This window comes from Diaphorina citri, unplaced genomic scaffold (assembly GCF_000475195.1).
Source record: "Diaphorina citri unplaced genomic scaffold, Diaci psyllid genome assembly version 1.1 scaffold519, whole genome shotgun sequence".
Lineage (NCBI taxonomy): Eukaryota > Metazoa > Arthropoda > Insecta > Hemiptera > Psyllidae > Diaphorina > Diaphorina citri.
The window spans coordinates 146,964-169,823 of record NW_007377953.1 but is presented as its reverse complement, the minus strand read 5'-3'; the positions used below and the strand labels follow the sequence as shown (position 1 = coordinate 169,823).

The 22,860-nt window shown below is 40.7% G+C and overlaps 7 protein-coding genes across 7 annotated transcripts in view; 2 read left to right on the top strand and 5 right to left on the bottom strand.

The window, feature by feature from the left end:
• LOC103509680 overlaps positions 1–2,353 on the top strand; it is an 8,440-nt gene extending 6,087 nt beyond the window's left edge. The window contains exons 2-4 of the mRNA XM_026823957.1: positions 200–482; positions 869–1,198; positions 2,133–2,353. Coding sequence (XP_026679758.1) covers positions 335–482; positions 869–1,198; positions 2,133–2,353 — 699 coding nt within the window. The 5' untranslated portion in view covers positions 200–334. The remainder of the gene's footprint in view (positions 1–199; positions 483–868; positions 1,199–2,132) is intronic.
• A 1,505-nt stretch (positions 2,354–3,858) lies between these two features.
• LOC113467657 lies at positions 3,859–5,596 on the bottom strand. The gene is made up of 4 exons (XM_026823956.1): positions 5,390–5,596; positions 4,944–5,121; positions 4,503–4,794; positions 3,859–3,968 (listed from the first exon to the last, which is right to left on the bottom strand). The coding sequence occupies exons 1-4, from the start codon at positions 5,398–5,400 to the stop codon at positions 3,859–3,861; spliced, it is 591 nt and encodes a 196-aa protein (XP_026679757.1). The 5' UTR covers positions 5,401–5,596.
• A 2,364-nt stretch (positions 5,597–7,960) lies between these two features.
• On the top strand, positions 7,961–17,536 carry LOC113467661. The gene is made up of 2 exons (XM_026823975.1): positions 7,961–8,120; positions 17,158–17,536. The coding sequence occupies exons 1-2, from the start codon at positions 7,996–7,998 to the stop codon at positions 17,366–17,368; spliced, it is 336 nt and encodes a 111-aa protein (XP_026679776.1). The 5' UTR covers positions 7,961–7,995; the 3' UTR covers positions 17,369–17,536.
• On the bottom strand, positions 11,959–13,120 carry LOC103509666. Its single transcript, XM_008474290.2, has 2 exons — positions 12,890–13,120; positions 11,959–12,392 (listed from the first exon to the last, which is right to left on the bottom strand). The coding sequence occupies exons 1-2, from the start codon at positions 13,100–13,102 to the stop codon at positions 12,144–12,146; spliced, it is 462 nt and encodes a 153-aa protein (XP_008472512.1). The 5' UTR covers positions 13,103–13,120; the 3' UTR covers positions 11,959–12,143.
• LOC103509668 lies at positions 14,521–16,492 on the bottom strand. The gene is made up of 2 exons (XM_008474294.3): positions 16,282–16,492; positions 14,521–15,086 (listed from the first exon to the last, which is right to left on the bottom strand). The coding sequence occupies exons 1-2, from the start codon at positions 16,458–16,460 to the stop codon at positions 14,642–14,644; spliced, it is 624 nt and encodes a 207-aa protein (XP_008472516.1). The 5' UTR covers positions 16,461–16,492; the 3' UTR covers positions 14,521–14,641.
• Positions 15,420–16,253, bottom strand: LOC103509667. Its single transcript, XM_008474293.3, has 2 exons — positions 15,578–16,253; positions 15,420–15,460 (listed from the first exon to the last, which is right to left on the bottom strand). The coding sequence occupies exon 1, from the start codon at positions 16,198–16,200 to the stop codon at positions 15,592–15,594; it is 609 nt and encodes a 202-aa protein (XP_008472515.1). The 5' UTR covers positions 16,201–16,253; the 3' UTR covers positions 15,420–15,460; positions 15,578–15,591.
• Positions 17,537–18,884: 1,348 nt separating the features above from the next.
• Positions 18,885–22,860, bottom strand: part of LOC103509677 — a 37,639-nt gene continuing 33,663 nt past the window's right edge. Inside the window, exons 7-8 of the mRNA XM_026823955.1 lie at positions 19,090–19,515; positions 18,885–18,973 (exon numbers count right to left, since the gene is read on the bottom strand). Of these exons, the coding sequence (XP_026679756.1) occupies positions 18,885–18,973; positions 19,090–19,515 (515 nt within the window). The remainder of the gene's footprint in view (positions 18,974–19,089; positions 19,516–22,860) is intronic.

Here is a 22,860-nt window from a genome sequence, read left to right as displayed (position 1 = left end):
CGGTCGCGCTACTTTCCTGGAAAACAAAGTGGGAAAATTGGATTAAAAAAAAAAAAAAAAAAAAACTAACAAATAGCCCATGTTGTTAAATTTTGTAAAAAATAAAATTAAAGTCTTTTTTTTGTACATAATTTTGGCTTTTACAAAAATCGACGCAAGATTTTCATTCCAATCCGGAACCATTTTCCCATCTGTTCAGGTCGTAGAGCCGTTCTTCAATCTTTCGGCCGCCGAAAAAGACTTCTTCCGCCTCCCCACTTCGGAATTCCACGACCGAATCTACAACCAGTTTGAGAAAATACAGCGACGAGTTTTCAACGAGTCCTTGGCCGGTATGGAAGCCGAGTTTAGCCGACTGAACACGAGTGACCTGAAGGCAGAAAATGAGGTTCGGTCGTTCCACGAGAAACGGCCCGGCTATGAACGACGAGAGAAAACCTATAGGATTCCGAGCAAAGATGGCGTCCGAATTGTCCGCAAAGGTAAGCGCAATAATTACACGCTTGAGTGTGAAAAAATCTGGCTACTGTCAGCCTAGTTAGCTTGATTGGTAACGCGTCGGCCTTGTAAGCGCTAGGCTGCGGGTTTAATTCCCGCCCGGGGCGGATTTTATCCGGAACGGGTAATGTTCGTTCTCATAACGTTCTGGCTTTATTCTATCCTGTCTCTCTGCGAAGAGTTCTCTCTTCGATTTCGGGACGATAAAACCTTAGCAGGTTTCCCTCTATTAAACCTCTTGGGGAAAAAAGATCTGTACTATGCATGGCTTCGAAATGTCCTTTTGTCTTCTTTCCTTGGATTTTTCCTTCAATTCTTCCCTTCAATGGGACCACCAATGAACACATTTCTCCTTTGCTTCTCTTCGCAGGTCTGAAGAAGTACAAGGACAGCATGCAGAACTGGGTGGAGCACACGTTCGTCCACAAGCCCAAGTCCGTCGTCTTCGAGGAGAAATCCAAACTGGAAAACGCCACCTCCAAAGGCTCCGCCAACGCCAGCATCCCTCTCGACAGACTCAAGGCTTTCTGGGGCTTCGAACGAGATTTCGACAACCTCATGCGCAAATACGAGAAGGATATGACCAACCGGGTGTTCCATCATTACGACCGGGTGTTTGATAATTTCCTGGGACATCGGGGCGACTTTCTGGATGTGCCCAAATCCCTGGCGGACATTGAAAGAACTGGGTGGAGCACACGTTCGTCCACAAGCCCAAGTCCGTCGTCTTCGAGGAGAAATCCAAACTGGAAAACGCCACCTCCAAAGGTAAATAAAAACGGTGGAACACTCATCTTAAAAAAAAAAAAAAAAAAATACAATATTTAATTGTTTCTCCCTAACACAGCCATAGTTTTTTCTACGCGGAGCAACCGACCCATTGTAGTTATTTCTAGACTAGACGAGACGTTTCCTTATTGTTCTCGAATTAAAAACCAATTAACTATGTGTTTCCTCCGAGGGAAAAACGTCTAGGGAGTACGGTCGGTCCTTTGATAAAGACTTGCTTGCTGAAAGTTCTCGCACCTAGGGGATACCGGGGATAGTTTTCTGCTCTCGTACCTACATTATGCCTCGGTGGTGTAGTGGTCAAGACGGTCGCCTGGGTGAAAATTTTAGACCTCAGATGAAAACGAACCTCCGCCTTCCCCTAACGATGAAAACGGAATGGAATAGAATATTCCTTATTTATACTGCTAGGATGAGACTGAAAAGTCCCTATACCTGCCTCGGTGGTGTAGTGGTCAAGGCGCTCGCCTGGTAAACAGGAGGGCGTGGGTTCAATCCCAGCCGAGGTATGGAATTTTATCCTCAATATAATTTGAGAATTTGACCGCAATAATAGTAGTAGCCTACTGCTGGAGTAAAGGGACTTTTCAGTCCTATGCGTGCAGTATAAATAAGCACTATTATTATTTTGTCAATCTCTAAGGGCGTATCACAATCTGAATTGAATTCACAAACTAAAATCAACCAATCAGATTTGCTTAATCCAGCTGGTTTTACTTAAACTAAGTTTAACCCATAAGAGCCGAACTTTTTTTTTCTTTGGATTTAAACTCTCTTTAAGTGTTAAAGCGCCTAATTCGAAAAAAAGATCTCCTACCTTACTATTTTTCTTTGTTCCATTTTAGAAAACACAAATAGCATAGAGTGGGAAAGTATAGCTGATACTCTGGCTGATTTTCTCGATGAACAAATGGATGTTGTATTTGAAGACAACTCCCCTGATGAGGTGGCAGTGCAAATTGTAGACCTGTACAAACTGTTTGTTGTTCCTAGCCACGCGGAACTGTTGACTGCTGTCAATTCAATGAAATGTCTTCCCCTACCTTACCACGGTCAAACCTCTTAAAAAAAAAAAAAAAAAAAAAACAAACAAAAAACAAAAACAAAATAGAAAGTAAAAAATAGCATTCATTTGATTGTCCTTCAAACCAAACTTCGCGTCCAAAAGAACGAATCACACTTGATTAATTTTCTAGTGTCAAAGGTCGGCGTTGTGCAGTCTGTATGCACCCCCACACATGATGTCAGACGATAAGATCTCCTACCTTACTATTACTGGACGATAAGATCTCCTACCTTACTATTACTGGACGATAAGATCTCCTACCTTACTATTTCCGGACGATAAGATCTCCTACCTTCTCCTGCCTTACTACGGTCAAACCTCTTGAAAAAAAAAGCATTCATTTGATTGTCCTTCAAACCAAACTTCGCGTCCAAAAGAACGAATCACACTTGATTAATTTTGGAGCGTCAAAGGTCGACATTGTGCTACCTGTGTGCACCCCCATACATGATGTCAATCAGACAGCGGTGATTTTCACATAAATAGGGCGCGTTCACACTTTGTGAGACAGTCATCAAAGAACAGTGCGACTTTCACAACTCAAGTGCTCTCACGCTTTCACTCAAACTCAAGTGCTCTTAAGCTCAAGTTCTCCCTTAAGTGTTGAATCTTGACTGTTTTCCAACAAGTGTTTTTCTTTCAAATTTGAACTTAACTCGCGAGTGTTTTTACGAAGTCATTTGATTTTTTACTTTTCTTTTTGCCAAGTGTTTCTTTTAGAATTTCAAGTGTTTTTAATACCAAGTGAAGAGTTTCGCATTCAAATTTTCTCCCAGATGGCCTTCAAGTGCTCTTAAGCTCAAGTTCTCCCTTAAGTGTTGAATCTTGACTGTTTTCCAACAAGTGTTTTTCTTTCAAATTTGAACTTAACCCGCGAGTGTTTTTACGAAGTTATTTGATTTTTTACTTTTCTTTTTGCCAAGTGTTTCTTTTAGAATTTTAAGTGTTTTTAATACCAAGTGAAGAGTTTCGCATTCAATTTTTCTCCCAGATGGCCTCCACTACAATGTAAGTATAGTAGCACCGATCTTGCATTAGACACCGAAGGGTACCTCCTGTAATTTTCATATATTTGACCATTTCCAGAAAGGTACCTTAAGTACGGTAACAACTGCCTGTAACATATAGACTTCAAGCCATTTTATTATTATTATTATTATTTTTGACAGGTTCCCAAGCGTCCTTCTCTCCTGCTTGCTCTGCCTGGCTCACATACATCTCTCTCACTCTGCCCCCGTTATTCCCCCAAATCTCTTGGAATGTGCCCTGTTCCAAATATTACCACCGGAGGAACAGAGGGAAGTAGCTTCGCATCAAATAGGCCAGGGGCGCCAGCGACGATCCCTGCTGGACCACGCCTTCTTGGATCCGATCCGAAACCTCACGAATATTGACGAAGTAAGTAGATTTTTTACGAAAAAAATAATTTAATATGGAAATGGACTTTATTATCAATATTATTATCATCAAAGCATTGTCTTCTTCTCTCGCCCAAATTGGAAACCTTAAAAGCTTTCTCCCGATCTGAGTTTGCCCCGGGCGGGAATTGAAACCGCGACCTTGACGAATGTGTGCTTCACCCATAGCATCATCTCGTCCCGATAATGACGAAGACCTGTGATCGAGGATATTAAGGGGATTTAACGTCAATAACGGCAAGGGTTCATACTTTCATAGGGTTTACCTTCTATTCGACGATAAACTACTCGCCTATCCACATTAACCTCAACTAGCCTGAGTGGGGTCGACCATTTCTAATCTAGCAGCACGCGATCGTAGATTTGGTCAACCATCCAGATACCAACCGTGCACTACGTTTCTTCAGTGATCCATGAAAACTGGTTCATTGAACGTGCTATCTGCCCGAGTGTCCGGTGCTCGTCCTACTTTTTCGAATAAAGGTAGTAGAAACTATAATCAAACTACTATCACGTCACGAGAGCTCACGTAACATGAGGGCAGTTTCATGAACGAAATTGCCTACAATATATGGGAAAATTTTTAACTACATCTTTCTGACTCCCCGTGAGCTCACTTGACGTGACGTAAGCTGATAGTAGTGTGTCTCTACCTTAAGATGTTTTAAGAAGATGGAATATCAAGTCTTTCAGGCCGCGCCGGTGGCTTCGTTCTCTCTTTGAGTACTTACCATCGTACAAAATCTTCACACCATCGGGACCAGGCACCTCAAACTCTTCTCCACACTTCAGCCCGTGCGTCTCAGCGTACCTCGCCAGCTCTTCTTGAACCCGAATCATCGACTCGTTCAACGTCTTCCTCTGCCACCGGTGAAAGCGTTTGAAAATCCTCCGGTGAAACTCCTTAGTGGGCTCGCGGAAGAAGTTCATCTCGGCGGACGATAGGTTGTACGTGTGATCGGAATCGATGTAGCGATCGATGGAGGTTGCGTTGACCAACGGATCGTTGAAGAGGCGTTCGATGTGCTCCATTTGAGCTTTGGAGATCTCCCGCTTGGGGCGGTGACGATTGCCCATGATCAGGGTGGGATCATCGCCCGAAGTGAGACTGGAGAGACATCTGCAGAGCGCGTCTGAGTAGGGAGCTGGTGATGTTGTGGTGATGTGGCGATGTGCTCCATTTGAGCTTTGGAGATCTCCCGCTTGGGGCGGTGACGATTGCCCATGATCAGGGTGGGATCATCGCCCGAAGTGAGGCTGAAGAGACATCTGCAGAGCGCGTCTGAGTAGGGAGCTGGTGATGTTGTGGTGATGTGAATGTATAGAAGACATAGGAGAGTTATGTGTAACCTGTAAATGGGCATTGAATAGATTCTGAGGCCAGCCACTCACCATCAGGTATCAGGTAGACCTGATTAGCGGACCTTTTCGACCGTACCGGTCAGATATACCTGATAGTGTGTGCGCTCACCAGGTATCAGATAGATCTGACATGCGGATCAGGTGTACCTGTCAGGTTTACATGGTGAGTGGCTAACCTGAGGATGTTTGAGGAACTCAAGAATCACGCTGAACTGGTGCTTTTGGCCCAAACAAACTTCCAAATGTGTTAGATTACCCTATTGTCATCCTGAACACACCGTTTCAAGTTCAATTGAACCAATAACATGGATTTTTCATATTGTATCGATTTATTTTGAAAAATAATATTTTTCTTTTTTAAATTTATTGTATAAAAGGATCAGAAACAGATTAAGAACACAGCGAATATTTCTTTCATATCACGTAAAAATCCTGTGACTTAAAAGATAAAATGTAGAAGAAAATCTTCCAAGGTATTGTGTAAAAACAGAACCAATTCCTTCTCAAAAAGAACATCATGAACAACAATAACAAAATAGAAACTAATAAGAGCAACACAATACCTTCCTCCAATTTGAAACGGCCATTCCATGACAAGTTAACGCGTATACTAAAGCCATCACTAGGTTTACTATCAAATGATTCATCACAACGTGGAAACAATAAGTATTCATTAGCTAACTCTAGCAAGGTTTGGAAATGGTGTCCACACATAGTCGACGCCGTCGATCGACCATCGATGGATGAGGTGAAAAGGTGATTCTATGTTGTCGAGGCAGTGTACGGTTTCAGTTGACATCGATCGACGGGGTTGACTATATGTGAACACACCTTTAGATATGGTGCCAGCCCAGTTGACTTGGAGGGTAACGTGCCTGCCTTTTAAGCGCTTGATCGTGGGCTTTTGCCCGGGCCGAACTTTATTCTAAACAGATGAAGTTTGTTTTCGAAACGGCTTGCTTTCTCCTTTCCTCCTCTCTTCGATTTCGGGACGATCAGATATCCGCTGTTACAGTTGAACTGTTATGCCTGTCGCGAATTGGCCTACAAAACCCAACCAATGAAAATGATGTAGAGCCTTTAGAGGGTGTCTATCTTTTTTGTAGCTTTGGTTTTGAAGGCCAACTACGCGCTACTAAATGTCGCTCGTCTACGCGTGCAATTTGAGTCGGACCATAATCTTCCGTTTGGAGACCGGAACAAGGTGGTTCTTTTCAAACTGAAACGTCGATAACGAGTTGATCGTGGGCTTTTGCCCGGGCCGAACTTTATTCTAAACAGATGAAGTTTGTTTTCGAAACGGCTTGCTTTCTCCTTTCCTCCTCTCCTCGATTTCGGGACGATCAGATATCCGCTGTTACAGTTGAACTGTTATGCCTGTCGCGAAAACCCAACCAATGGCCTACAAAACCCAACCAATGAAAATGATGTAGAGCCTTTAGAGGGTGTCTATATTTTTTCTTAGGTTTGGTTTTGAAGGCCGACTACGCGCTACTAAATCTCGCTCGTCTACGCATGCAATGTGAGTCGGACCATAATCTTCCGTTCGGTGACCGGAACAAGGTGGTTCTTTTCAAACCGAAACGGCGATAACGAACCTTAAGCTGGAAATCGGGTTTCAAGACGCTTAGGTACTTGGTTGTTTCTAATTAAATCATGCTCCAATGACGCATATTTTTAAAAAACATATATATATCGCCAAAAACTTATATATAATTATCTTTTAAAGTGACCGTGACCGGGTTATTGACTCGATTTCATTTTATATTTGTCTTCGACAACCTCGGTCCATCTTGATAACAAGGGAAGTCCTGGCCAGCATTGAACCTACCTGTACAGGCTCCATGCATTGTTTGATTCGGACACACAGGCAACATACGTTACAAGTAAGTACTCCTTTGATTTTGTTTCAAGAACTTTTTCAGCATTTTGTTTTTTTTAAAAAAAAACCGGTCGATTTCGTCGGTTTTGATAAGGCAATAGAGGCAAACATTGTCAATTGTTTTAATACAATTAGTTTTAGTTGTTATAAATTCTATTTGTGAATTTAAACTAGATTTTATGCAATGAACCTTTCTTTAATCTGAAATTTAATTGCTTTGTAAAGTGTTAAACAAGTTCTCCCTAAATTCCTATCGTCGACGGGACATTTTCTGAGAAGGATCGATGGAAGTTTTGTCCAAGACCTTAGTGTTATCTATTCTGATGGCTGCCGGTTTAGCAACCATTATCTTTGGTCAGACGCCTCCAGACATTGCGATAAACCAAGAGAATGTGGAAAACCTGGAAACTTTCTTCAGAGAGAATCCTGATATTTACGGCAAATTGGTGCATATTGAACGACTCGTCAATAAAACGGATCACAACGCTACGGAAATCAAAATTTTGCAAGATCAAGTGATCAAAGATATGCAACCCAGGATTATTGATACGTGTGATAAAGTATTCTTCGATTTTTTTTTTTTTTTTTTTTTTTTTTTTTTTTAGTGTTAAGCATAGATGTAAGTTATAAATTGTGAACATACTTGTATAAAAATACACCATAAAATATTGAATTGAATCGAATTGAATTGTTCAGCAATTGAATTGTTAGCCTTTTTTCATTCACATTCCTTTCACTTCTGTTCTTGCAACTTTCCTTTTCCCAGATCTTTCGTCTCTAGTATTGCATCCTCCCCTCTTCTTGAAGTTATGATCGCCACTCACGCTTAGAGACCGTTTGACAGACCCCGCCGCGGTCTCATGTGTTATTTCGTGATTGGTAATGAGTTGAACTTGAAAGAAAATAATAGAATGTGAAAAAAATCAGTAAAAGGTGACGAGATGTCCAAGTTCGTCAAGAAATGTATTCGGAAAGGTGCCATGTCCTTGAAACGATCCGAACGATATGAGCTGGAAAAGAGGGTCAACCTAAGTTATGTCAGAACTGAGGATGAAATTCGGAAAGCCTATCGCCACCATTCCGAATTTGAAATGTTTCTGGATGTACCTTGTTTAGACTGCTGGGGTAAAGGGACTTTTTAGTCTCATTCGAGCAGGATAAACAAGGTATATTCTATTCTATTCTATTCTAACAATACCAATATTTCCAGTTTCTGGCAAGTTTTAACAAAGTTATAGGCAAATGAAAACCGTTTGTTCTTTCTGCCGGACCCTGTATATTTTTTCTTTCCTTATCCTATACGGCAAATGAAAACCGTTCGTTCTTTCTGCCGGACCCTGTACATTTTTACTTTCCTTATCCTATACTCCTCTAGGAAGGAAAGTAATGTAATCGGGTCAAATTTTCGATGGTCAGTTTTTAGTGCCAAAACACGTTTTGAGGTCCCTAGAGCCTAAATCCAAAGTTTCAGCCATTGGTCCGTGTGTCTGTCTGTCCTTTTGTCTGTAAACAAAATATCTCGAGAACGGTAAGAGCTAGAGACTTGAAATTTGGCATGCAGCTGTCAAATGTGACAAGGGTGCGACACGAATTTTTTGGTTAAGATCGAAACAACGCTTGGTGCCGAGAACGGTAAGAGCTAGAGACTTGAAATTTGGCATGCAGCTGTCAAATGTGACAAGGGTGCGACACGAATTTTTTGGTTAAGATCGGTACAACGCTTGGCGGCATTTCGGCCGCTTTTTGGCGGTTTTCTGTGTAATTCAATAATATCTCGGGAACGGTATGAGCTAAAGACTTGAAATTTGGTATGTAGTCCACAAGTGAGAGAAGATACTGACTAAACGGTTAGAGATATTGTAAAGGTAGAAAACAAACCAAGAGCCTCTTCAAAACAATAATGAAAATAAAATCCCTTTTCAGCCTTTTAGGTGTACATTTCCAGGTAAATAATATATAAGTATTAAGTAGGTAGGTTAAGGAAAAAAGGTACAATAGAACAACACCCAAATAAGCATCATTCAATAGGATAAGGAAAGTCGTGTGATGTTCACACCAGATTTTTTTTTTCTTTTCAGGATGATGACACCTCTATGGACTCTGAAGAACCAACACCTGAGGAAGCTGACGGCTGGACTGTGGTCAAAAGGAAGTAACAAATCATGCTCAACACTTCAAGAGGAAGTAAAGTGAAGTGAAATTTCATGCTCAACTCTTCCTCCCATGTTGCGGGGAGCTAGTATCATGCTTTCTCTCATTCCTGTTCAGGGGAGCTTGGATCAATGAGCGGTAACATTTTAAGCATGTTAATCTCCCTTGGTTTGGTTACCCGTATTTGTCGGACAAAGGATAAACCTCTGGGTCTACGGTTCCATGTTGAACAACTTTTGGACGTTATTCAACTCTCTACTTGAGTTAGCTTGAAAGCCAACCCTATATAAGTAGGAAAAAGCTAGGAAGAAGAAGATTTGAGTTAGCTTGAAAGGTAGCACTCCTGCCTTGTAAGTGCTAGGTTGCAGGTTGGATTCCCACACAGGGCAAATTTTATCCTAAACAAATAAGGTTCGTTCTTGGAACAGCTGGATTTTTCTTATCCTTTTCTCCTCGATTTCGTGACAATAAGACCCCTTTGTTACAGTTTCCTCCTTTATTCAAATCTTAAAAAAGGGTGGAAAAGTACAGCTGATCTCTTTACTCAAATGATGAATCCAAACTGGAAAACGCCACCTCCAAAGGCTCCGCCAACGCCAGCATCCCTCTCGACAGACTCAAGGCTTTCTGGGGCTTCGAACGGGATTTCGACAACCTCATGCGAAAATACGAGAAGGATATGACCAACCGGGTGTTCCATCATTACGACCGGGTGTTTGATAATTTCCTGGGACATCGGGGGGACTTTCTGGATGTGCCCAAATCCCTGGCAGATATTGAGAGACTCATGTGGGAAGACGAGGAGGAATTTCAGCGACGGGACAAGGCGTCGACCGCGGGCAAAAAGCCCGAAAAGTGACTTTGAGGCTGACACATTTGCTGATTTTGAAACTGGCTGTGAAGGTAGATTTACTACTCATGAATAGTCCTAGGCGTCGACCGCGGGCAAAAAGCCCGAAAAGTGACTTTGAGGCTGACACATTTGCTGATTTTGAAACTGGCTGTGAAGGTAGATTTACGACTCATGACTAGTCCTTTGTCCTTCTGGGGATTAAAGGAATCAATTGAAATGACAGTCCGAAAAGTGACTTTGAAGATGAACGTGCTTTGCTGATTCTGAAACTGGCTGTGAAATGTGCATAAATTTAGCTGGAGCTGGTTTTTGTGGTGCGGTCTGAATTGTTGTATTCGCAAAGGGCTCCAGAGACACCGCTTATGACTAGCTCTATATCCTTCAAAGGATTAAAGGAATCAATTGAAATCACTTACTTATGACTAGAATAGATTATACCCTCAACAAATTTTCTAATTGGCCTATTCCACCAGGATCACTGGGTTATATGTAGGTTGATGTATCATTAGGTTATTCCACTAGGTTATAGGTTGATATATTATTAGGTTATACACTAAAGTACTTTCCTTATTCTGAAGGTAGATTTACGACTCATGACTAGTCCTTTGTCCTTCTGGGGATTAAAGGAATCAATTGAAATGACAGTCCGAAAAGTGACTTTAAGGATGAACGTGCTTTGCTGATTCTGAAACTGGCTGTGAAATGTGCATAAATTTAGCTGGAGCTGCTTTTCGTGGTGCGGACTCAAATTTGTTATACGCTAAAGTACTTTCCTTATTCTTATACGAAGCATTGTATGATTAGTATAAGAAAGTGTTGATTTCAGTCCATTTTGTTTAATTGTTAGGTTAATTTCTTCAAGACTGTCACTTTGTTTTCATAATAAAATACAATTAAGTTGATTTATATAAAGACGAAATATTTGTGTTCTCCATTCATTTGAATCATTCATTCCCTCAATTCTTTCTTCTTTAGATCTTTGTTTTTTTTTTTTGTTTTTTTTTTTAGTGTTAAGCATAGATGTAAGTTATAAATTGTGAACATACTTGTATAAAAATACACAATAAAATATTGAATTGAATTGAATTGAATTGAATTGGATTGTTCAGCATTCACCTTTTTTCATTCATAGGCTAGCTCCATTTCCTTTCACTCCTGTTCTTGCAACTTTGCTTTTCCCAGATCTTTCGTCTCTAGTATTTGCATCCTCCCCTCTTCTTGAAGTTATGATCGCCACTCACGCTCAGAGACCGTTTGACGGACCACGCCGCGGTCTCACAGACCCGGGTCTGTCAGCCAGTCGGAACATTTATGGCCGAAAAAACTCGTCTGACAGACCTAGTTTTCTAAATTTTTCTGCCACCATCGCTCAGACTGGTTGGTGGGCATTAGATACCTACAACTTTAAAAAAATGAGAGTTGTAAAAAAAAAGCTTTCATAGCGAAGAACGGGTTAGTCCTTTTGGTCTCGTATACCTTATACAGATTGCTGTTATGTGTCTGGTTTACTAGAGATTTCACATGTGTTATTTCGTGATTGGTAATGAGTTGAACTCGAAAGAAAATAATAGAATGTGAAAAAAAAATCAGTAAAATGATTTTAAAGGTGCGTTCACGATCAACCGAAGTCTGATCAAAATCTAAGGGAACGTATGTGTACGAGTATAAAGTTTAAAAGAAAATCGTATCCAAGGGGACGCAACTAAGATTGGCCTCATGTTTACCTTGTTTCAGAAATGTATGCCATAGGGTTTCTCTGTCTCACCTCCTGGACTCAGTAAAATTAGATGTTTTATTGAAATCGAACAACTAGTGCGGCTAGTGCCTCAGTTGAAAGTCCGATATCTCCACCTAGGACCTATAGGTACTCCAATTCTACAAATGGTCTTCCTTTTGAGTCATTTGTCGTTGGGATTCGAATCTTAAGTCTCTTCGTCCAAGAGACTAGACTGTTTGAGCTAATTTTCCGTTCAAAAAATCGCCGGGCCCCGCAACGGCCAGTCACGGAATCAACCATTAGCATGATACAATTTTTTAACCCCGTTGGGAATCTAACCCGGGTCTCCACTGCATCATGGGGGCTGACTGAATTAAGTAAAAGAATAAAATATAATTGTCCTCCGTTCAAAAAATTTCCGGGCCGCGCTCTATAGTTTCATATCCCCCGTCCGGCTGCACATCCTGCTTCAGGGCCGCACTTCTCTGTTCGGAATCCAACGTGAAATCCGGACTGAGCGGATTAAACTCGGTGGTCGTTTCGTTGCGCAGGTTCAGTGTGAAGAGGTGCGCATGCGCGTTGAGATGATCGAGTAAGTTCGTCACAGTTCGGGGAAACCGGAACATGCCCTTCGTGTCCATGAAGTGAAGAACGAGCTGAAAATAAATAGATTATTTTTATTGTATTTATTGAAGTGTGCTAGCATTGAGTTATAAACGAATAAATTGATTTTGAATAAAATCGAATAGAATTATAAAGATGTGTCCTGCCTTGATGGCGTAGTGCTCAAGACGCTCGCCTGGTAAACAGGAGGGCATAGGTTCGATTCCAGCCGAGGCATGGATGGAACTTTATCCTCATTTATTTTAGAATTTGAACACATAATAATGGAGCTCTAAGGGTTGGGTGGTAGAGAACGCCTCCGGTGTTAACCTCGCATAGTCGTTATCGTCCACTCAAGAGTCTCTAATGTATTTATTTATTATGTGTCTTGTCACCACATGGTCGAAGAATTTCTCAAGCTGTGTCCATACATAGTGGACGGCCGGCGTTAGATGTCGACTGAAACCGTCCACACTGCCTCGACAACATAGTTTTATCTCGTCGGTCGACTATGTTTGAACACACCTTAACGGTGGACCTTGTCTCTCACCTGATCGTAATGGGCAAAGATCCTGTCCACAATCTCCTGTTGATAGTAGCGCAACATGTTGCCGAAGCTTCTCTCGTATTTCCAGAAGTCCCTGATTTTATACCGCGGGATGCTCATGGTTAAGTTGTCCGTGAAGACTTCTAGTTTGAGCTTCTCCTCACGGACCAGGGTCATTGGTTTGTGAACGAATGTGTGCTTCACCCATAGCATCATCTCGTCCCGATAATGACGAAGACCTGTGATCGAGGATATTAAGGGGATTTAACGTCAATTACGGCAAGGGTTCATACTTTCATAGTGATGGAGGGGTTACCTTCTATTCGACGATAAACTACTCGCCTATCCACATTAACCTCACCTAGCCTGAGTGGGGTCGACGATTTCTAATCTAGCAGCACGCGATTGTAGATTTGGTCAACCATCCGGATACCAACCACCAACCATGCACTACGTTGCTTCAGTGATCCATGGAAACTGGTTCATTGAACGTGCTATCTGCCCGAGTGTCCGGTACTCGTCCTACTTTTTCGAATAAAGGTAGAAACTAGAAACACACTACTATCACGTCACGTGAGGGCAGTGTGGCTACAATATTATATTGAAATTTTGAACTACATCTTTCTGACTTCCCATGGGCTCACTTGACGTGACGTAAGCTGAGAGTAGTGTGTTTCTACCTTCAGGCGATTGAACTCTGGAACATTAAGTCGTTCACGCCAGCCCCGCTCAATACCTACCCCAACTTGGGTATTATCAAGCTTCCCTGAAAAAATTCAGAATGTTTGCTCTATTTTTCACTATTACCATGCTCTGTTCTCTTTTACAGGTGAATACGAAAGCAAAAGGTATGAATATCTAATGGGCAGGGGTTTGATCCCTTACATGTTTACCCGTTGTAACAAGAGCTATACCGTTAATCACTTACTCATGTACAACGTCAGTCTGCAGTATGATGTGGGCAACAATAGTTTGGTTCCTTACAGCTCAAACGGAGACAGAATCCGTGTAGCATTCATGAAGTTCCAGGACTACTTGAACAGAATGAACCAGTGGACGAAGAAACTGATCAAAGGAGGCAGTTTCACGCTGAAGAAAGTAGAACGGGACACATTCTGCAATCTGATGTACCGCAGCAACTATTCCAACAGCGTCAACGTCACCAGACTCATCATTGCGTTTGAAAACGAGCTAGAAGAGAAGGTGGCTCACTGTTTGAACAATGTGGAAAAGATGTTCGCCCCTCACTACGAAAAGGTTCAGCAAGCCCTTCTCCAGAACCCGATCTATCCAACGTATGTTCCTATAGGCAAGGAACTCCAGGAGGACTTCATCATCGAATGCAACTTGTACAATCCGATCCGAGAAAAACTGTGGAAACATCTGATGAATGATCCGAGGAACAAGGTATACAGGGAAACATTCAAGGACTCGTATAAAAACGAATCGTTCACCATAAGGAGGGAAAGTACAGTAGCGAGTAAACTAGCATTCTAAAGGATGCATCGATGTGTGATGGACGAAAAATAAACACAATGTAAAAAGATTTTAGGCAAAATAAACAACTATGCTCTCTCTCCTCCCTTAATATGTCCTTGTAAAAAACAAATCGAGAATAAATAAAAGGCAGCTTATTTACCAGTTCCTTGGTATTTCAGATGTGTTCTTTATTAAACGTGATGGTAATGTTTCCTAAGTTATGTACAGTGGTATAAAGAAGAGTACCTCCCATCAATTTTAGTTTCAAGCCTTCATCTATTTCCAACGTACATCAGGCATTGGTTGCAGCGTGCTCCCATACTTGTTCGTCGGACCTACCATGTGTTCTCGCGCCTCCTTCATCTCCATCCTCTTTACGTCCGGATCGAACGGTGTCGTCTTGGCCAACAGCCGTAACAAATCCCGGTCGGAGAGAGTCGTCCGATTGGTACCCTCGTACGGGTCTTTCAACAAGTCCTGCGCCTTTTCAAACCCGTAGAAGTACCCGAACACTTTGTCCTCGAGCTCATCGTAGAAGTGCTTCAGCGTGGTACGGATCACTCTCTCAGCGTGCTCCAGACGGATAGTGAGATAGTTATCGTACTCGAAGAACTTGTTGATTTGAGGCGTCGACGGAACGCGATCCTTTCTCAGTTTGAAGATGTTCTTCTTGGCATATCGGCGCATGGCGTTGGGAACGTCGAAGAACGTATTCACAAACCTGGAAAGCAGATGATTCAGATGAGTTGTGAGCAAAGGGCGTGTTCCCTGCTATCCATTTTAGATCTATTGGACAATTGGACTGATAATTTAGGTAGGAACAATGGAACTAATCTCGGTTTTATAACAGTTCAGTATGGCCAACAGATCTAGAATTATTGGGAAAGATATAAGAGTCACTTGGTAAAGGAACTCGGGTGTCTCTTGCCAACCTGGTGACTAATGAATTTGTACGTAGTTTGTATTTCCTATTCTAATGATTCTCCACCTGACTTCTAGATTTTTCTTGTTTGATTTAAATCATCCTACGGGATTCAGACAAGTACATCACGAGTACCTGTTTCTTAGTACGATCTGTATTTTAGAGTGAAGTGCCTATTGTCGTAGCATTATCGTGTTTGAAATACGACAATGCTTGAATTCCTGATCTTTGTCTTGACTCCTATAGTGGTAAACTTTCGCATTCCCTTAAGCCAATGCCGAGTGAAGTGCCTATTGTCGTAGCATTATCGTGTTTGAAATACGACAATGCTTGAATTCCTGATCTTTGTCTTGACTCCTATAGTGGTGAACTTTCGCATTCCCTTAAGCCAATGCATTCCACCATTTGAAAAGGGGACGTTTTTGGTGACGTATGTATAGTGTTTTCTCCCAATGGCCGGTTTGAAAGTTGGGGACAATGAGGAACTTTCGTTGTAATATCGTTGACAATGTGGGCATTTCAGGTTTCTTAGAATTATTTGCAATTCGTCATTAAGTCTTCGTTTTTGAACTTGAAGAAGGGCCACGGATTCATTGAGTTGATTTGTTCCCTGATAGTACAACCGTTTGGTGTATTGATTTTTCGCTTTGAACAAAATTCGGTTCACTTTGTTTCTTTGTTTGATGTACATATGTCGCAGGGTAGCGTTATCTTTGTCGTGATATTTGGATTGAAAGAACAGCGAATCTCGAATGTGGATCTGTTCTATGAGTTCTTTAGTCATCCAGAGTTTTGGTGCTAGTCTGGGTCTCGGAGTCATACGTATTGTAGTTCCTGTGTTATGTTCATCATAGGTATGATCATCTTCAATTTTCATATCTCTTTCATACTCTGAGTCAGATTGGTCTGCCATGCCTTGGCTTTGAACATTTTCTTCTAGAAGAGAAAAATGTTCGAATTTGTTTATTATCTCCCTGAGTAGTTGAGTACCTACCATTCCTCCATCAGTTGCTTATATTCACAAATGAATGTTCGGTATATTTTTACTTCCTCCATTTTGGTATATTCCGATATGTTTTTGGTATTTTCGACTTGTTCAATAGCTTGAGTCATAGCTTTATCGATTGCAATTTTATGTGTTTCGAGCAGGTTGGCTTGAAAGATTTGGGTCATATTTTCAATCGTACCTTTAAAGTGATAATGTCATTGTTAGTTGGGTATTTTTGGTACTTCAACATTTATGAATACGCCAACCATGAATCCTTGTCTCACACCCAGGTTCAGTGTGAAGAGGTGCGCATGCGCGTTGAGATGATCGAGTAAGTTCGTCACAGTTCGGGGAAACCGGAACATGCCCTTCGTGTTCATGAAGTGAAGAACGAGCTGAAAATAAGAAATAGATTATTTTTATTGGATTTATTGAAGTGTGCTAACATTGAATTATAAACGAATAGATTGATTTTGAATAAAATCGAATAGAATTATAAAGATGTGTCCTGCCTTGATGGCGTAGTGCTCAAGACGCTCGCCTGGTAAACAGGAGGGCATAGGTTCGATTCCAGCCGAGGCATGGAACTTTATCCTCATTTATTTTAGAATTTGAACACATAATAATGGAGCTCTAAGGGTTGGGTGGTAGAGAACGCCTCCGGTATTAACCTCGTATAGTCGTTACCGTCCACTCAAGAGTCTCTAATGTATTTATTTATTATGTGTCTTGTCACCACATAGTCGAAGAATTTCTCAAGCTGTGTCCATACATAGTTGACGGCCGGCGTTAGATGTCGACTGAAACCGTCCACACTGCCTCGACAACATAGTTTTATCTCGTCAGTCGACTATGTTTGAACACACCTTGACCTCTGGATCTGAAGAAGACATTCTGTCACAATATTGTCGACCAATGGCTGGAGGAACATATGGTGGAGATGGAAAAAGCGTTCATCATAGAACAGAGACAGACTTTTATTCCCGTCAAAGAAGAATTGAGAAAGAAAATCATTCATCAGTGTTTCATCTACGTTACTATTCAGAAGGACTATATTCAAACCTGTGTGGATAATGTTGGACAAAATCAATAGAGGGATATTGTATTGCCATCGAGCGACAAACATTAAAAATGTCATCACAGTGAAGAGGAAGACGTATCATGATGACAATGTGATACATATCATTTGTATAGGAGTACTTTTAAAAGAACCGTTACAAAAATAAAAAAAAGAATACGAATGAAAAATTAATTTTATCAACGCTTTTGTTTTTAATTATTTTGGTCCCCATTTGCAGCCTGCTCCAGGTCCTGTGTATTATAATAAAAATAAGTTGGAAGGATTTCGAAGAGGAAGACGTATCATGATGACAATGTGATACATATCATTTGTATAGGAGTACTTTTAAAAGAACCGTTACAAAAATAAAAAAAAAGAATACGAATGAAAAATTAATTTTATCAACGCTTTTGTTTTTAATTATTTTGGTCCTCATTTGCAGCCTGCTCCAGGTCCTGTGTATTATAATAAAAATAAGTGGGAAGGATTTTAAAGGTGCGTTCACGATCAACTGAAGTCTGATCAAAATCTAAGGGAACGTATGTGTACGAGTATAAAGTTTAAAAGAAAATCTATCCAAGGGGACGCAACTAAGATTGGCCTCATGTTTACCTTGTTTCAGAAATGTATGCCATAGGGTTTCTCTGTTTCACCTCCTGGGTATTGATAGAACTTCTCCCCCAGTGTCAGTGCCGAGAAGGGTTCTCCGTCGAAAATGTCATCTTAGCCCGTCGAGTCGTTAACGAAGTTCACATGAAAGATCTAAACGATACGACCGATCCAAGACGAAACAAAACCATGGAAGAAGTGAACAGATATTTCCGAGAGAATCCGTCAGCCAAGGAAATGATGGAAGAAGATAAGAAAGCCTATATTGAAGCTGAAAAACAAGGTAAAGCCATCCAGAACCAAAGGTTCACTTGTAAGATATGGCCAAAGCTAGATTTTTCGCCTGCTTGGGTAGAAATTAGTGAGGTTTTGCAACCAAAATTAGCGTCCCTAAACGCTTTAACGTTATTAGACGAAAATGCGCAGAAACTAGTTTTCGTCAAATAACGTTAAAGAGTTCAGTTAAGGGGACTCTAATTTTTGGTGCAGAAACTCGTTATTATAAATTTAATCAAATGTTTGCGAACTGTGCATAACTCCAAAAACTGAATATCGAAAAAATGTTGTAGGCCGTTCGGATTTTAACCCATTACACACGTTCAATTTTGGTTATTTTGGACGGGATAAAATTACTGATCTCCAGTCTTAGTAAGGACAACATTGTCTTCTCCGTAATTTTAAATACTGGACAATGTTGCTGTTAAGGGACATTGATGCACTACGTTACGGTACTATTGTACTTTGAAGGCAATATTGTCGGATATTTAAAAATTTGGGAAAGGCTGGACAATATTTCCCTCGACGGTTCATGATACCTACCCCAACTTGGGTATTATCAAGCTTCCCTGAAAAAATTCAGAATGTTTGCTCTATTTTTCACTATTACCATGCTCTGTTCTTTCTAAAGCTACCTTCACATCAATCTTCATTTCAATATTTCCTATTCCGATGGCGTTTCTATTGGATGCAAAAGAGGGTCTCTGCGTCCATCCTTACCTCGCTTGTATCTTCTCAGTTTCCTATTGGGCAACTGGACTCCGTTCACAGGAATTTCGTCAGACAAGACCCCCATTTCAATGTAATGTAATGTGTGGACACAGCTTTGAAAAAACAAAAACAAAAGCGTTTTCTTTGGCTATTGGGCGAATATTGGGGCACGTGGTAATATTTATTCAGATCATCCATCGTCACAAACTGATCATCTTCACGAGCAACCTCTGTTGTTCTCTCGGTGACGTTTCTCATCCAGGACCGACTAGCGTTTCTGACGAATTCCTGCACGTCGAATCGTTTCACCTCCATCTTGTCGTTGATCGTGATGTTGTACAACTGCCCAACCGATCTGGTCACATTGTACGCTTTCGTTTGCACGAATGGTTTCAGTGTGGTTGTCCGATTTCGGCGGGTTTCTTCGAGGGACACTCCCCTCAGTTTGTCCTTTACTTGCCACATGCTAATTTCGTTGTCCGCGCTGTAGTAATCTTCAGGAGTGGCGGAAGGTCGGGTGTATCTGGTTTTGAAATCTTTGAGGTCGATGGTGAAGAACATGTCCCGAGGATAACTGTCGTAGCCTGGAACAGAGAAGGTGATGGGAAGTACAATTGAACCTGTCTAAGTGGGACCCATCTAAGTGGGAAAAAATTGCCAGTCCCTTGGATTCCCACTTGGATTTCCTGTATTTAAGGCTTGTCTCACATTGGAAGTGTAGACGCGCGACTTTTAGTACCGCGTTGTAGCCTACAAAACCAAACCTTTGGTTTCGCAGGCGGATTCCGTCCCACTAACTAGTACAAATGGGATATTCGATTGTGATTCAGAGCCATTTAGGGGGAAATATCGATCTCAAGTCAGACTGAAGACACCGTTGACCTATCAGATAGCGGTCAAACTTTCTTGACTTGGTGGGGCGGAGCGCTACGGCGCTCCTTAATTTGAAATTGATGCTTCATTTCTATGTGAGAGCCAGTATTTTGATCATAAATATGAGTGTTGGACAGGGTCGTATACAGGATTTTGTCGAGGGTGGGGGATTTTGTTTCGCAGTTTCCTTCTCCTCCTTTCTGCTAAGGAAAGGTGGCTGTGTTTGGCATGATGCTTATGTAGTTCGTTCAAGTCCTTGTGTAGTTCCTTCAAGTCCAGAGCATTTTCTTTGTCATGTTCTTTGTTTTCGCTGACTCCTTTTCTGCTCTTAATGTCGAGTTCGATGCTATCATTTCTCCCGAGTAGTTTGCTGTTCAAAATATACGTTTTGTTCGAGCCTGGTTTCAGGTGGAGGATGTCGTTTTTCAAGTTCTTCAGCAGATGTGTGATGAAGTATTCGTTCTCCAAACAGTATACTGATGTTTGTGATAGACATAACAGTGTCAGAGTCAAATATGGGAGCATGGTTGTTCACTTGCTTTGGTTTTATATTAGTTTATCTATCTTTGGATTGTGCTTTTGGTTAATGGTTATTTCTCATTTTCCTCCGATGTATGTATCATGTTTGCTATTGTTTCTGAAAGAACAAAATATTCAAGTTTATTCAAGTCGTGTTTATTATGATCAATTGTTCATGTTCTCTTCTAAATAAATGAGGTACAATATCCTGCATATTGCATATACAGACTGTTGATGCAGGCTCTCTTAAAAACCAATTCTTTCATAGCAGATGTGTGATGAAGTATTCGTTCTCCAAACAGTATACTGATGTTTGTGATAGACATAACAGTGTCAGAGTCAAATATGGGAGCATTGTTGTTCACTTGGTTTGGTTTTCTGTTAGTATGTCTATCTTTGAGTTGTGATTTTGGTTAATGGTTATTTCTCATTTTCCTCCGATGTATGGATCATGTTTGCTATTGTTTCTGAAAGAACAAAATATTCAAGTTAGTCATGTTTATTATGTTCAATATTGTTCATGTTCTCTTCTAAATAAATAAGGTACAATATCCTGCATATTGCATACACAGACTGTTGATGCAGGCTCTCTTAAAAACCAATTCTTTCATAAATACCTATGGCGCCAGCCAATCGTACTCCAACGTGAAGTTGCTTTCGTTGCCGATATCATGGGAGTACTCTGAAATGATGCCGGATAGTGAGTTGTAATAATAATAATAATAATAATAATAATGAGAATTTTGTTCCTATATAAGTACCGCCAATGGTACTTTTCAGGAACGGTTTGAATGATTTATTTCATTAAAATTCTTGCTTCTGTCTCGATTCTATATTTCATTGATGTTTTCCAAATAATATTTCTGTATTTCCTTCTTCATTTTATTTTTGTTTTCAATATTCCTTAATTCATTAGGGATTGAATTTAGCAATGAAACTTGATTGTTGTTCGTCCATAATTGTTTCTGTTTTCTGGTGTTGTGTAATATGTATGTCTGGTATTATATGGTGTTTCTTGAACTTCTCTGTGTATTTCATCATAATAGTGTTTTACTTGGAATAATAATAATAATTATTATTAAGGAGTGCGGTAGCACCATGCCTCTCCAAATCAAAATTTGACAGCTACTAAGAGACATTATTCCCGGGCAGGAATCAAACCCTTGATCTAGAGCTTACAACGCAGACGCGTTTCCTTCCAATCTAACTAGGTCAATGTTTGAAGTACTGGATTTCATACCCCTTCCAATCTAACTAGGTTAATGTTTAAAGTACTGGATTTCATACCTCTTCCAATCTAACTAGGTCAATGTTTAAAGTACTGGATTTCATACCCCTTCCAATCTAACTAGGACAATGTTTGAAGTACTGGATTTCATACCCCTTCCAATCTAACTAGGTCAATGTTTGAAGTACTGGATTTCATACCCCTTCCAATCTAACTAGGTCAATGTTTGAAGTACTGGATTTCATACCTAAAGTCAGCCTAGAAGTTGGAGGGTAGCGCACCTTGTAAGTGCTAGGTTGCGGCTTTTTCATACCCCTTCCAATCTAACTAGGTCAATGTTTGAAGTACTGGATTTCATACCCCTTCCAATCTAACTAGGTCAATGTTTGAAGTATTGGATTTCATACCTAGAGTCAGCTTAGAAGTTGGAGGGTAGCGCACCTTGTAAGCGCTAGGTTGCGGCTTCAATTCCCGTCCTGGGTAGATTTTATTCTAAACAGATGAGGTTCGTTTTCGGCTTTCTCCTATCTTGTCCTTCTCTCCTCGCTTGCGATAAGACCTTAACAGTTACAGTGCGCTCTAAAAAAAAATCCTGATTTTCAGAGCATGATTCTTGTGAATATCCTCGAATTCCTTGAGCATAGCTTTCCGGATTTTGTTTCGCAGTTTCCTTCTCCTTCTTTCTGCTAAGGAAAGGTGGCTGTGTTTGGCATGATGCTTATGTAGTTCGTCCAAGTCCTTGTGTAGTTCCTTCAAGTCCAGAGCATTTTCTTTGTCATGCTCTTTGTTTTCGCTGACTCCTTTTCTGCTTTTAATGTCGAGTTCGATGCTGTCATTTCTCCCGAGTAGTTTGCTGTTCAAAATATACGTTTTGTTCGAGCCTGGTTTCAGGTGGAGGATGTCGTTTTTCAAGTTCTTCAGCAGATGTGTGATGAAGTATTCGTTCTCCAAACAGTATACTGATGTTTGTGATAGACATAACAGTGTTAGAGTCAAATATGGGAGCATGGTTGTTCACTTGCTTTAGTTTTCTATTAGTTTATCTATCTTTGGATTGTGCTTTTGGTTAATGGTTATTTCTCATTTTCCTCCGATGTATAGATCATGTTTGTTATTGTTTCTGAAAGAACAAAATATTCAAGTTTATTCAAGTCGTGTTTATTATGATCAATTGTTCATGTTCTCTTTTAAATTAATAAGGTACAATATCCTGCATATTGCATATACAGACTGTTGATGCAGGCTCTCTTAAAAACCAATTCTTTCATAAATAATACCTCTTGAGCAAATTAGTCATAAGCTCATAAGA

Coding starts and splice junctions, on each gene's coding strand:
- LOC113467657 (XM_026823956.1), bottom strand. Junction 4,795..4,943: donor CCAAAGCTCAAATGGAGCAC/ATCGCCACATCA, acceptor CAAATGGAGCAC/ATCGAACGCCTCTTCAACGA. Junction 3,969..4,502: donor TGTGAAGATTTTGTACGATG/GTAAGTACTCAA, acceptor CCTCGATCACAG/GTCTTCGTCATTATCGGGAC.
- LOC113467661 (XM_026823975.1), top strand. CDS start 7,996: ATGTCCTTGAAACGATCCGAACGATATGAGCTGGAAAAGAGGGTCAAC. Junction 8,121..17,157: donor TTTGAAATGTTTCTGGATGT/ACCTTGTTTAGA, acceptor ACCTCTGGATCT/GAAGAAGACATTCTGTCACA.
- LOC103509666 (XM_008474290.2), bottom strand. CDS start 13,102: ATGATGCTATGGGTGAAGCACACATTCGTTCACAAACCAATGACCCTG. Junction 12,393..12,889: donor TCTTTGCCCATTACGATCAG/GTGAGAGACAAG, acceptor ATTTATTTTCAG/CTCGTTCTTCACTTCATGGA.
- LOC103509667 (XM_008474293.3), bottom strand. CDS start 16,200: ATGGCAGACCAATCTGACTCAGAGTATGAAAGAGATATGAAAATTGAA.
- LOC103509668 (XM_008474294.3), bottom strand. CDS start 16,460: ATGACCCAAATCTTTCAAGCCAACCTGCTCGAAACACATAAAATTGCA. Junction 15,087..16,281: donor AAGCAACTGATGGAGGAATG/GTAGGTACTCAA, acceptor TCTGCTTTCCAG/GTTTGTGAATACGTTCTTCG.